This window comes from Paramisgurnus dabryanus, chromosome 10 (assembly GCF_030506205.2).
Source record: "Paramisgurnus dabryanus chromosome 10, PD_genome_1.1, whole genome shotgun sequence".
In the NCBI taxonomy this organism is placed as follows: domain Eukaryota; kingdom Metazoa; phylum Chordata; class Actinopteri; order Cypriniformes; family Cobitidae; genus Paramisgurnus; species Paramisgurnus dabryanus.
Window position 1 is genome coordinate 2,938,071 of NC_133346.1, and position 14,871 is coordinate 2,952,941.

The 14,871-nt window shown below is 37.8% G+C and overlaps 1 protein-coding gene across 2 annotated transcripts in view; it reads left to right on the forward strand.

Annotated features, from left to right (window-relative positions):
* Positions 1 to 14,871, forward strand: part of slc4a5b (solute carrier family 4 member 5b) — a 31,133-nt gene continuing 16,262 nt past the window's right edge. The window contains exons 1-8 of one of the 2 annotated variants that reach the window (XM_065263471.2): positions 1 to 54; positions 716 to 948; positions 7,336 to 7,403; positions 7,719 to 7,919; positions 11,334 to 11,460; positions 12,586 to 12,746; positions 13,837 to 13,986; positions 14,155 to 14,250. In XM_065263471.2, coding sequence (XP_065119543.1) covers positions 7,337 to 7,403; positions 7,719 to 7,919; positions 11,334 to 11,460; positions 12,586 to 12,746; positions 13,837 to 13,986; positions 14,155 to 14,250 — 802 coding nt within the window. In that variant the 5' untranslated portion in view covers positions 1 to 54; positions 716 to 948; position 7,336. Of the gene's footprint in view, positions 55 to 715; positions 949 to 7,335; positions 7,404 to 7,718; positions 7,920 to 7,955; positions 8,676 to 11,333; positions 11,461 to 12,585; positions 12,747 to 13,836; positions 13,987 to 14,154; positions 14,251 to 14,871 lie in introns of those variants that run through there. The other variant, XM_065263472.2, reaches the window with a different exon arrangement.

Genomic DNA, 14,871 nt, shown 5'->3' on the forward strand with positions numbered 1-14,871 from the left:
AAAACACACATGCAGAATATCAAGAGAAGATTTCACATCCAATGTGCACCTCAAGTGAGTATCTGAATATTAAACATGACGTAGGATGAGTTTGTGGTGCCATCTAGTGGTTAATTTAAACCATTTTGTTGAGTACCTTTCACTTGAATGTAAGCCAGAACACCCCTTTGCTATATTAAATATATAAATTGAATGTTTTGCACCATGCAAGCACTTTTTATCAGACATATATATAACAAATCTTAATAAACTGTATTCAGACTTGGTGTTGTATTACATGTAAAACTTGACATGATGACATTTTTCAATTACATTTAAGAATTTAGCGGACAATTTTATTAAAAGCGACTGAAGTGAGGTATACAATTAACCAATTCATCTTAATCATAGTCTTAATATGGATATTGTTGTATGTAATTGTGGTTGCTTGTGGTCCAGCTCTTTACTGGGACATAAGTGGATCCATGTGTAATTTGAATGGTTTATATTTTCAATAGCCCTTATTATTAATCTAAAAATGTTTGTTTGGTTATTGTTTTATATGTTTTATTTAATTGAAAAATATATAATGATTAAAATGTACGGTATGATTAGAGAATTGTCAACCGTAGTGTTAGATGTGTATTTTGTGGCTGAGATTAATCAATATCAGCATGATCAGGTCTGAAAGAGCCGGCGGGTTGTTCAATGTGTTCAATTTTTTTTTCATGAACAGCATGTCACGTTTACCAGCACGGTATCATGATCAGTCCAGCACTCGCAGCCTGGAGCATTTGACTCTTCCACCAATCACAGGAAAGAGAGAGAGAGAGTTGGTGATGAGGGACCATTGTGATGTTGGGTCTGTCTTTGTATTTGATGCTGTATTGAGTTCAAACCTTGATCTAAGCTTATACAGCCAAATGCTGATAGTTATTAGTCTCATCTCAACATAACTTCTCTAACAAGGTAAGAGTAAGACTTTATTTGTTATGAAGCTCTACCTACAGTAAAGTATTACAAAGTATCTCTGCTGTTTAAAATAAGAGTTTCTTCAAGTTGTTCAATGTGATAGTTGGTCCTGCTAGTTAATAGTTTTCATTGTGGTAAGCCAGTTTAAATTAAAAGACATGAAATAATATTGCATTTTATGTCTGATGTTTTCATACTGCTTCTGATTTTGTTTGCAATGTTGCCTTAATGTATCTTAATCACTATTGCTAAACGCGTACATTACAATTTGGCCTGTAACTCTTTATATTTCGTATTTGAATGATGTCTCAAATTATGACAGTTGTTGTTGATGAGAGATATTTTATTACTTTTATTACTGACTTAAAAAGGACCTGAGCAATGTACTGTATTTAGAAAACAATGATATCTAAAATTTTAGCTGCAGTACTCTGTTTTTAGTAAGCAAACACACCTAGAACACCTTAGCCACACCCTAGAAACCACCCAGAACGCCTTAGCAACACCCTAGAAACCACCCAGAGTGCCTTAGCAAAACACCCTAGAAGCTACCTAGAATGCCTTAGCAACACCCTAGAAACCACCCAGAGTGCCTTAGCAAAACACCCTAGAAGCTACCTAGAATGCCTTAGCAACACCCTAGAAACCGCCCAGAGTGCCTTAGCAAAACCCTGAAAAGCCACCAGAAAATCTTAGCAACATCCTGGAGCCACCTAGAATGCCTTAGCAATGCCCTAGAAGCCACCTAGAATGCCTTAGCAACACCCTAGAAACCGCCCAGAGTGCCTTAGCAAAACACCCTAGAAGCCACCTAGAATGCCTTAGCAAAACCCTGAAAAGCCACCAGAGCATCTTAGTATCACCCTAGAAAACACCCAAAGTTCCTTAGCAACACCCTAGAAAACACCCAAAGTTCCTTAGCAACACCCTAGAAAACACCCAAAGTTCCTTAGCAACACCCTAGAAAACACCCAAAGTTCCTTAGCAACACCCTAGAAAACTCCCAATGATCCTTAGCAACACCCTAGAAGCCACCTAAAATGCCTTAGCAAAACCCTGAAAAGCCACCAGAGCATCTTAGTATCACCCTAGAAAACACCCAAAGTTCCTTAGCAACACCCTAGAAAACACCCAAAGTTCCTTAGCAACACCCTAGAAAACTCCCAATAATCCTTAGCAACACCCTAGAAGCCACCTAGAATGCCTTAGCAACAACCTGAAAAGCCACCAGAGCATCTTAGCATCACCCTAGAAAACACCCAAAGTTCCTTAGCAACACCCTAGAAGCCACCTAGAATGCTTTAGCAACACCCTGAAAAGCCACCAGAACATCTTAGCAACGCCCTAGAAACCGCCCAGAGTGCCTTAGCAACACCCTAGAAGTAGGGGTGTCAACAATAATCGATTCGGCAATGCATCGCAATGCGCGCATGCACGATTCAGCATCGATGCAGCAAATGCCATAATAGATTATGTCAATGTTTATTTTCTGGAGATGACCGTGATTAGACGGGTAAATAAAAACGCACCCTTTTCCATGGAAAGTGGACATATGGGCACATTTCGGATTCTATGAAGTTAATGGGAAACAAGACTTAATTACTCTATGTGTAAAATTCTCATCTCGGGCAGGGCTCGCAAAATCGCTAGCCGACGTCTCGTTTCTATTGTGAATTCCTGTCGGGCTACCAAAATGTATCTCCACCCTGCCCGTCGGGCTATCTTGGGGAGGAAATAATATTTTAATGTTTTTGCTTTGTCTCAGATTTAGTTTGGTAATTATAGTGTATGTATTTCGGTATCCTCTTGTCAGTCATTATCCTCACGTACCAAGTGAAACTGTCAGGAAATGAAGTGAAAGCATAAATAAACTCATCCTCTAATGTGCACGTCTGATATATGCGCGCGACCCTCTGCACGCGCTTCTACCGGCTAGATTCTTCACGAGCACCTGCTTGCGCGAACTCAAGTCATTTAATAAAATAACGTCATTTCATTTTTACCTCATAGACTAACATTGTTTTATCGTATTTTTTTCTTTCTTCAGTTAGTAACTTAAATATGTGAGAAGGAAAATATGTTTGAGTGATTTACGTCTAGGCTATTGAGAGTATGATGTTACAAGCTGATAGGTGACTAAACAGCAGTGGTAAGATATGTTTACCTAAAGCGAATAGAATGTGTGTTTGTCTTACCTCAGAGTCTAACATTAGGGGAACATAAAGGGAATTATGTTTATTCCTTTTTAATAAATATCTGATTTAAGTCTTCTATATTGTGTTAAAGTCACTGGTTGTTTATATATTTGATAAAATACCATGTTATCTAAATACAATGTGTGATGTGTTTAGGTATTTTTTATAAAAAATAACCTGTATTATAATACATTCATATAATATTTCAGTAATATAACAATTAAATTATTCGAACGTTAGGGGAACGTTAAAATAACCTAAAAATAACATTAGGGGAATGTTTATTTGCTTAAAGAAAACATTCCTGGCTAACCAAAAACCTTGGAAAATAGGGGAACGTTTTGGGAACCAAATTGTTAGCTGGGATGGGCAGGAATATTTGGATTACATGGAAATCCAGGATTTATCAATATTCTACATTAAACAGTGTATTTTTTTTATTCTGGCTACTTATATTCATTTCAGGCTACCAAAAATTAAAGAGTGTCTGCCCAAAGGGCTACCAGGGATTTTAAAATTTTGCGAGCCCTGGTCAGCTTTCGTTTTTGTTGAGAATAGTTGCACTTGAGTTTACTACTTGACTTATTAAAAATTTGCCTTGTTGTGTACAGTAGAATTCTGATGCATCGTAGAATTGAATTGAATTGAATCGTTACCTGGTGAATCGTAATTGAATTGAATTGTGAGGGCAGTGCCAATGCACACCCCTACCTAGAAGCCACCTAGAATGCTTTAGCAACAACCTGAAAAGCCACCAGAGCATCTTAGCAACACCCTAGAAAACACCCAAAGTTCTTTAGCAACACCCTAGAAAACAACCAAAGTTCCTTAGCAACACCCTAGAAAACTCCCAAAGTTCCTTAGCAACACCCTAGAAGCCACCTAGAATGCTTTAGCAACAACCTGAAAAGCCACCAGAGCATCTTAGCATCACCCTAGAAAACAACCAAAGTTCCTTAGCAACACTCTAGAAAACTCCCAAAGTTCCTTAGCAACACCCTAGAAAACAACCAAAGTTCCTTAGCAACACCCTAGAAAACTCCCAAAGTTCTTTAGCAACACCCTAGAAAATAACCAAAGTTCCTTAGCAACACCCTAGAAAACTCCCAAAGTTCCTTAGCAACACCCTAGAAAACTCCCAAAGTTCCTTAGCAACACCCTAGAAGCCACCTAGAATGCTTTAGCAACAACCTGAAAAGCCACCAGAGCATCTTAGCATCACCCTAGAAAACACCCAAAGTTCCTTAGCAACACCCTAGAAAACTCCCAAAGTTCCTTAGCAACACCCTAGAAGCCACCTAGAATGCTTTAGCAACAACCTGAAAAGCCACCAGAGCATCTTAGCATCACCCTAGAAAACACCCAAAGTTCCTTAGCAACACCCTAGAAAACAACCAAAGTTCCTTAGCAACACTCTAGAAAACTCCCAAAGTTCCTTAGCAACACCCTAGAAAACAACCAAAGTTCCTTAGCAACACCTTAGAAAACTCCCAAAGTTCTTTAGCAACACCCTAGAAAACAACCAAAGTTCCTTAGCAACACCCTAGAAAACTCCCAAAGTTCCTTAGCAACACCCTAGAAGCCACCTAGAATGCTTTAGCAACAACCTGAAAAGCCACCAGAGCATCTTAGCATCACCCTAGAAAACACCCAAAGTTCCTTAGCAACACCCTAGAAAACTCCCAAAGTTCCTTAGCAACACCCTAGAAGCCACCTAGAATGCCTTAGCAACACCCTAGAAGCCACCAGAGCATCTTAGCATCACCCTATAGAAAACTCCCAAAGTTCCTTAGCAACACCCTAGAAAACTCCCAAAGTTCCTTAGCAACACCCTAGAAGCCACCTAGAATGCCTTAGCAACACCCTAGAAGCCACCAGAGCATCTTAGCATCACCCTATAGAAAACTCCCAAAGTTCCTTAGCAACACCCTAGAAAACTCCCAAAGTTCTTTAGCAACACCCTAGAAAACAACCAAAGTTCCTTAGCAACACCCTAGAAAACTCCCAAAGTTCCTTAGCAACACCCTAGAAGCCACCTAGAATGCTTTAGCAACAACCTGAAAAGCCACCAGAGCATCTTAGCATCACCCTAGAAAACACCCAAAGTTCCTTAGCAACACCCTAGAAAACTCCCAAAGTTCCTTAGCAACACCCTAGAAGCCACCTAGAATGCCTTAGCAACACCCTAGAAGCCACCAGAGCATCTTAGCATCACCCTATAGAAAACTCCCAAAGTTCCTTAGCAACACCCTAGAAAACTCCCAAAGTTCCTTAGCAACACCCTAGAAGCCACCTAGAATGCCTTAGCAACACCCTAGAAGCCACCAGAGCATCTTAGCATCACCCTATAGAAAACTCCCAAAGTTCCTTAGCAACACCCTAGAAAACTCCCAAAGTTCCTTAGCAACACCCTAGAAGCCACCTAGAATGCCTTAGCAACACCCTAGAAGCCACCAGAGCATCTTAGCATCACCCTATAGAAAACACCCAAAGTTCCTTAGCAACACCCTAGAAAACTCCCAAAGTTCCTTAGCAACACCCTAGAAAACATCCAAAGTTCCTTAGCAACACCCTAGAAAACTCCCAAAGTTCCTTAGCAACACCCTAGAAGCCACCTAGAATGCCTTAGCAACACCCTAGAAGCCACCAGAACATCTTAGCAACACCCTAGAAACCTCATAGAATGCTTTAGCAACACTCGAGAAGCCAGTCTGAACCCCAGAGAAACCTCATAGGAAAACTAAGAACTCCCTATATGTGTGGTGACAACTTTTGTATTTCATGGCAGCTTTAGTGACAAGACTTTTAAACCTGGAAATTTCGAAAACTTTGAGTCTCTGTCTTGATTTAAAAAATATTGGAAGTCTTTGTAAGAATTTTGTGTGTGAGAGAGTCAAAGTGTAAATGGGTTTACCTGTGAACATTTTCCCATGTTTCTGCACCATCAGAGTCAAAGAGGCGTTTCCTAGCGGATCAATAATGCTGTCAGTTCTGATTATCTGGAAGTGTTGTGTGTCTGCTGTGAAGGACACCAGTCAGACGGTGTTACTTCTGTAGCTTTTATTCATAGAGATTTACCACGGTTAGATTGCTGTTGGGGATTTAGATTTATTTTATGACAATGACTTCAATAGTAGTTTTCAAGAAATCAAAAATAAACAATCTTGAGGTAATGAGGCGTTCTATCATACTCAATGTCTGTGGTAAATACTTTAATTAACATTTCTCTTACAGTTTATTTAACTTTAATGAAGAGCAGAGCGTCTGGTGATTTCCACCATGCTCACTACACACTGTGCTACCGTATATGTAAATGTGTGAATCAATGAATTGTTTCGGCAGCTCTAAATTGTGACAGGAAAGAGTTATGTGTGTGCGTGCTGACAGGAAATCTCTGTCATAATTAAGTTTCTGTATTGGGTTTTCCTTCCCTGTCCGTGATAGAGACATTGATCTCATTGAGCATCAGACCCATGTCCTGGTTTCTCTCAGGTCCTCTCACGGTCACTGAAACTGAGACCATGAATTACATCTTGGATGCAGTTTAAATTTCAACCTGGGTTTGATTTGATTGGCTACTACTTTATTCAAATATGCATTTTTCATGGTGAGATTGATCAGATTTCTGTCTTAAAGGGACAGTTCACCCAAAACGAAAACTTTATCATTATACACTTACCCCAATGTATTTTGAACCCCTTGAAGCTTAAAGGGGCGGTCACCATCCACTCCAATAGTAACCTAAAGGCACAATACAACTCTTTTTTTATCTGCATTTGAGTTTTGCAAAAACATACGCAACCCAGGCAATGATGTCGGTTAGAAGACACGGCCCTTACTGCTGATTGGCTACAAGTGTGTTTTAGTACTCGGCCCGACTGTTTTTCAAAAATCATACAGTGGATTCAAAGTGTACATTTATCATAACATACAGTATTTCTGTGGAGAACATAACCCAATACCAAGGCATTAATTGCATCATTTTCCAGCACTTTAGATGATCTGGGATCCCAATGTGTCCCATTGAATTGCGTTCCAATGTTAAATGTATTAAAACGGGAAAGACGGGATTAAAAACACAGAGGACCTCTGAGAAGCACGATTTTAAACTAATCCCGTCCGAATAGGGCTATATCTCTGTATTTTTATGATGTCTGCGTTTTGATTCTCTATGTATATTTTCTTCTAGAATGGACAATGACTGTTACTGCAGCAGAAAAAGATCTCACTATTGTAAATGCTGTGAAGATGAGGATGGTGAGCCACATTATTTGTACTTATTTCTTGGCAGATTTAACATGCATATACGGCTCATTTATGAGAAACTGAAAATTAGAAGTAAAAGCATAGATTTGCTTACGACTCTGGGCCGGATCCGCACCGGATCAGCGCCAGAGCTGTTGACTTCGGCACAGATCCGGAGCGGATCCGGACCAGAGTCGTCTGCTGTCTGGACATTTAATAAGAAGGATCTCTATACATTTTCCTTCTGTATTCCTAGAAGTCTTCAAAAAACTAGTTTGTCTACAGATGTCTATTAAGTTGAAACTGACTTTCTTTTTCTTTTTTTAGAGTCCGTCTACATTGGCGTTCCAGTGCCACGGGGCTACAGGAAGAAACGCAGGTGTCACCGGCACACGTCACGTCATTCCCACGAGCGTGACGGCCGAGACAGACATCACAGTCATCTTGATAACACGGATTCAGAGGAATTGTGGCACCCGAATGAAGAGCAGGACTCAGATGAGCTTCTCTCCGACATCAACTCCACCAGTGAGAACTAATACAATATGAAACATATTCGTGTCTTACTGCACTATAAAATATATTTACCAACCTTATTATACATTCACAGCAGGAATGTATTATGCATTTTAAGCCCATAAGCCCATTTTAACTCTCTTGTAGTCATTTTTTTGTAAGAGCAAAACCTAGTCATGCTTTGCAAAAGACTGACTCAGACTCATGCTGTGACAAAGTTTAAACAAAGTGTTTAAAGTCCAAATGAACCATACAGCAAATTAAGAACTCTATACAGCTTGATAATGTTCATTTATATTTAAAATACCATATAATTCTGTATAGTTTAGAGAGAGAGAGAGAGAGAAAGAGAGAGAGAGAGAGAAAGGTGGGCTTAGTAAATCTGGAGGAGGAGAAAAACACTTGTAGGGCCTTTCATCCAAGAAATACTTTACCCTGCTTTAGTTTTCAGCTCTGAAAAGGCACCGTGTAGAAGGAAAGTTAAAGAACAAGAGCTTTTTATAGATCACGCTGGTTTAAAATGAGGAAAACTAAATGGAAGTTTACACAAAGGAAAAGTCAACGCTAAGCTCAGGAGACCGAAGTCATTAATAGAGTCACAAATAACCAGATTTTTGGAAAGCTTTTCCTTTCGATTGGAACAAAAGTAAGTGAAAATGGATCAGGAACGCTGTGGGATCTCAGGGTCTTCCTGTAATGTTAAGGACTCAATCCAGTCATTGACATCCAGTCTGGGCTCTCAGAATACTCTGCTGAGCAGATGCACAGGTATCTTCTCAAAACATTTCACCTTTTTTATCCAAGATCTATACCTTCTACATAGTTTCTCTTTGCGATTAGTACTTCTCTCTACTCAAGTACATTTTTCAAGTATCCATACTTGAGTGTTTTTCTTTGGAAAACTTTTACTTCACTACATTCTAAAGCACATGTATACTTATTTATTTCGTTAAATTTAATTACTCCACTTTCATTAAAAAAATCTCGCTAATTTACTCACCCCCATGTCATCCAAGATGTTTGTCTTTCTTTAGTCAGTCGAAAAGAAATTCAGGATTTTTTCAGGAAAACATTTCAGGATTTTTCTCAATATATTTTAATCAATAAACTGACACAAAGATTTTCGACATGATTACATAATACGTAAGGTCCCGCTGGTGCGTCACACAGCTAGTGCAAGACAAGAAGTTGTGGTTAAAAAGCACTTATTTTATATTTTTTGGTGAAAATGACGATTGTTTCAAAAGATAAGACCCTTATGCCTCAGTTGTGATCGTTTAGAGCCCTTTGAAGCTCCGTTAAAACTGCGATTTTGAAGCTGCATTAAAACTATAAACTGTTGAGGTCCACTAAAGTCCTGAAAAAAAAAAATCCTGAAATGTTTTCTTAAAAAAACTTAATTTCTTCTCGACTGAATAAAGAAAGACATAAACATCTTGGATGACATGGGGATGAGTTTATTATCAGAATTTGTTTATAAACGTGCAATATTCCTTTAATATACTTAATTTTTATATTAAAATCTACTGTAATTTACTGTAAAAACTCCTGGGTTATTTTCAACTCAGTGCTATGTTAAAACAAGACGAACCCAGCCTGTTGGGTTATAATTTAACTCGGGTCTCCAACGTGGTGCCCGTACAGAGTCTGTGAGGTGCCCACCAATCTAATAGTCTTTTATTTATTACATATTTTTTATATTAGCTTGGCTTGGTTTACGTAACATGTTAAACAATACTAAAACATATCAACAAGTAAAATAAAATAAAATCACCAAGTATATCAAAAAAGTTTTGAGTAGACTATATCAAAAATTAGCCCTCCAGATTGTTTTATCCATTGTGGTAGCCCTTGTTCAAAAAATGGTTGGAGACCCCTGATTTAATTTATGCTCGGTTCTTTTAACCCATTGTTGGGTCAAATATAAAAAAATTCTAGTTTAATTTAACCCAACGGCTGGGTTTGTCCATTTTTGACCCAACACAGTTGAAAATAACCCAGCAGTCTAAAAAAGTGCTGGGTTGTTTTTAACAGGGTTAAAAAGGTTCAGTATTGGACAGAACAGACCGCTGGGTTAAAAATAACCCAATGCTTGGTTGTTTTAATTCATGGCACTACAACCTTACAACCCAGCACTTTTTTACTTTAAATCAAGTTAATAGAAGTTTTACTTACGTAAACATAATGCTAGATTTTTATGTACTTAACTATTAAATGTAAAAAAAGTAAAAAGTATGATATTTAGTACCGAGCCCCTAAGGTGACATTGGAGTAAAAAAATCAAAAGTTTAGTTTCATGTGCTCACGCCAAACCTTCATGTGCAGAATTTTTTTGTTAAAGTTTAGGTTCACGTGCGCATGCGAAACAAAACTTTATTTAATTTTTGCTCCATGTCCCCTTAGGGGCTCCATAATACCGCTATGAAATATAGTGAAGTTTATTTTCCAAAGAAAAAAACTGATAAATTAAAAATACTTAAAAATTTGACTTAAGTAGAAAGTAAAAATACTTCACTACTCTCCAACTCTGGGTTTTTTTGGTTGGTTGGTTGGTTCACTTTTACTTTTGAATTTGTAGACCTTGTCACATCAAGTTGATACAGTTCTTCATCTCAAAATCAAGTGAAAACTATAGACTCTGTCAATGTTTCATCTACTAACCAAAATAACAAATCGCAAAAGGTATAAATAAGCTGGTCCATTGTTCTCATGGCATTTTACAACCGCACATATTTGCGATTTCACTTTGGGATAAGAAGGATTATGTGGAGGAAAAACAGCCACGTGTTAATAATCCAGAGATCCAGAGAAAGGTCCCAACAAGACTTCACTCATGTCGACATGCACCTGCTTGTGTCATGGGTTTTAATATGAAAACATTATAAATGGACTAGTGTGATTCTGGTTCTAGATTATGAGTAAGCCATTGTCACGTGGCGTTATGATATATGATCAGATATTAACTTTTTTTTAAAGAATTAAACACATAATACATTTATCTTATAGGAAGATTATTCAGACGTTATTCTCAAATAGTCCCTGGTGATTTTATACGGACTATATAAATTAAGTTATCGCCTGTCACGTGACTTTACTGAAGGGATAAAGCAGACGTGCAAAGCAGAGAGATATTTTTGCATTTGCCTGGAAGAAATCAAGTTGTCATTGCTATTAGATACGAATGCTCGTATGCTGATGGGAGGAGGGTTGTGATGGATCTGGTGTGTCATATTCAAATTTCATTTTAAAGCAGGTCGGAAGAGGGTCAGTTCACACAGAGCCGAAAGCAAAACATAACACCTGTTTACTGTATTGTGTACATCACTTATACACAACTCGCTATGCATTAAATCGGCTTAATAGCATTTTAAGCTAAATGCTCAGCTTTTGTTTGTGTGTGCGTGTGTGCATGGGTGCGTGTGTCAGTGTCCCCCGCTGCAGAGAGACTGCGTCACATTCTCCGAGAAGATGATGAACCCACACCCACTCTCTTCACTGAGATGGACACACTGCAGCATGAGGGGGGAGAGATGGAGTGGAAAGAGTCGGCCAGGTAACAAACAAAACAGCGCTTAAAGGTGCAGTGTGTAATTTTTAGAAGGATCTCTTGAAAGAAATGCAAAATAATATACAAAACTGTATTATCAGTGGTGTATAAAGAACTTTTAAAATGAACCGTTATGTTTTTGTAACCTTAGAATGAGACGTTTTTATCTACATACACCACGGGTCCCCTTACATGGAAGTCGCCATTTTGTGCCGCCATGTTTCTACAGAAGCCCTTAACGGACAAACGTTTTTACTAAGTTGTCTTCGACGATGAAATGTTTGTCCGGTGGTGGCTATCATAGCTTCTTTATGCATTTCAAAAGCGAGGGTTGGGCAGTTGACTGAGCCGTTGGTTGCAATTCGCAACCTCACCACTAGATGCCGCTACAATTTACACACTGCACCTTTAACATTCATCACAAACACAACAACAACTGACATTCATCATTGACATTCAACAGCTCTTAAACTTCCCTTACACAATGACAACCTCTCATCTTTGTGCATTTCTATGGATGTTGGATGCAAATTTATTTAATATAATATTTCATATAATATGTACACATTGCTTTTTACCCCATAGCACCCCTTCTCCAAATCTATCAATACTATGTACCAAAAAACACCTTAAAGCAGTGGTTCTCAAACTTTTCGCCGTGTACTCCCTCTTGTGTAGGGTGCATCCCTTCACATGCCCCCCCCCCAAAAAAAATGACATAAAACAAATCTCAAACTTAAATTGGACTTATATTAAATGATACTATGCAGTGCTGTTGTTTAGTAGACTTATAAATGGCCATATTTTCTAAAATGTCATAAAACTGGGACCCTGGCACCATTTCACACACCCCATTTTGAGAACCACTGCCTTAAAGGGACAGTTCACCTGAAAAAGGATTCTGGCAGTATTTTTTCATCCTCATGTTGTTCTGAACCAGTTAGAGTTTCTTTATTCTGAAGGTATTTAAAAAAAATAAGCACACAGGTGATGGCACCCATTGTGTTCCATAGTAAGATAAACAAATACCATGCCAACTGTGTGCTTGCCATCGTCTCTCAACGTATCTTTTTCTAAAAAGTGTTGTCAAGGAAACAACTGCAGCTTTGCATCTTCTGTGTGTTGCATCAGGTGGATTAAGTTTGAGGAGAAGGTCGAGGAGGGTGGAGAGAGATGGAGCAAACCACATGTGTCAACATTGTCTCTCCACAGCCTGTTTGAACTGCGTACGTGTCTGCAAACCGGCTGCATTCTGCTGGATCTGGAGGGATATTCACTGCCGCAGATAGTGGGTCAGTTTCCAATTGTGACCCTGGACCACAAAACCAGCATAAGGGGCAATTGTCTGACATTGAGATTTAAACATCATCTGAGCGCTGAATAAATAACCCATACGGCAAAAAATACATTTCTCTGACCAAAAATATATTTTAAATATATTTTGAAGAAAGTAATGCTCAATTGAATATATTTTTGAATTTGGAGATATATTTAGTTTTAATCTTCATATATCAACATATATTTCAAGGGCAAGAAAATACATTTCTAATTTTACATCCCATATTGCAAAAAAATATTATTTTGCCAAAATGTATTTTATATTATAAGATATTTATATTATATTATGTTTAAAATTTAATTTAATTTACAGGCTTGTATTAGGCTTAACATGTTTTTTAATGCTTTAAAGTGAATTTTAAATATATTTAAATATATATCGGTGAAAAATATATTTTTGTAAACATTCCAAAAAATATTTCAGCAAATATATTTTTGGGCCATTTTTTTGCATATTTTGAAATTTAAAAATATATATCATTTTTTGTTGTTTTTTTCCCATATGGTAAGCTTTGCATTGATGTATGGTTTGTTATGATAGGATGATATTTGGTTGAAGCCAAAAAATCTAAATATTGAGAAAATCACCTTTAAAGTTGTCCAAATGAAGTCCTCAGCAACACATATTACTAATGATAAATACATTTTGTATATATTTACAGTAGGAAATTTACAAAATATCTTTAAGGAACATGATCTTCACTTAATATCCTAATGATTTTTGGCATAAAAAATCCATAATTTTGACTCATTACAATCTATTGTTGGCTATTGCTACAAATATACCCCTGCGACTTATGACTGGTTTTGTGGTCAGGGGTCACATTATTGTTTTATTTAAATATAAACTTTAAATAGAAAAAAAATGGAACATACAACATTTTTGACATACAGTAAAACTAAAATGAAACTTTCATCTAAAGTCTCTGATTGATCTGTGGGCTGTTGCTTTCAAAATTGCAGTCTTGTTTGTGACTTTTCTTTCTTGTGGCTTTTCTCATGTTATTTAAACACAGGTTATAATATCTCTTTCTTTCTCTCCAGATACCATCATTAATAAGCAGGTGCAGGAGGGTCTCATAGCTCCAGAGATTCGTGAGAAGATCAGTTTTGTTCTCTTGCGGAAGCACCGTCATCAGACCAAGAAGCCCATCCATCGCTCGCTGGCCGACATCGGAAAATCCAGCCCTTCCAGTAAGCTCTCTCTCTCTCTCTGGAAACTTCACCTGTCTGTGTGTTTGTGATCAAATGTCATCCAAAGCCTTTCTATGCTTTTCTAACTTATAATTTCACTTTTTTCTTGCATCTAATCTGTCGCTGTATTCTTTTAACTCTTTGTGTCTGGTCTGGGCTCTGTATCAGACCGCAGTCCGATCCCCAGTCCTCGCTCTGGCTCAGGTTTTCATCGCTCTACTGAGGACCTGCGTTCTCGACAGAGCGGAGGCCTCAGCAAACTGCGTGAGTCTGGACTTCTGTCGCTAAACCAGCCAAATGTGTGGATACACAAACTCATTCTTCATTTATACTGGTTCACCGGACACTTGACTTCTTTTCTCATCCAATGAGAAACCTCATATAATTCATATGAAGGCACAATTTAATATTATAATGATGAAATTAGTCCGGTGTTTCCAAACATTTGAGAAGCCTAATAGTGCATTTTTCTACTTTTCTGTCTCCTGGACTTTTAACTGCTTATAGTTACTACACAGATTATTTCACATTTTGTGTGTGTGTTGTGTATCATTTCTGCATGTGCTGTATGCAGCATTGCATTTCTGCCTTTGTTCTGAAGATTAGTGGATTACTGAGCTCATAACGTGATTTTCTAGGTTCTCATGATGATTTAGTTTACTTTAGCAAGTTTGTGTTTATTGACCAATAAAACATTAAATGCTTCTATCACATTATTAACCCATGGCATTACTTATCTTTAAATTGCTATGTTTTATTTTACTTTATAATAAATGTCAGGGTATTCCAGTGTTTGTGATCCCCTGGTGGTTCATTTAGGATATGCAGGGGGTTCGTGAATTGGAAAAAAGACTATTATTTAATTGAATTATTTAATTATAATAA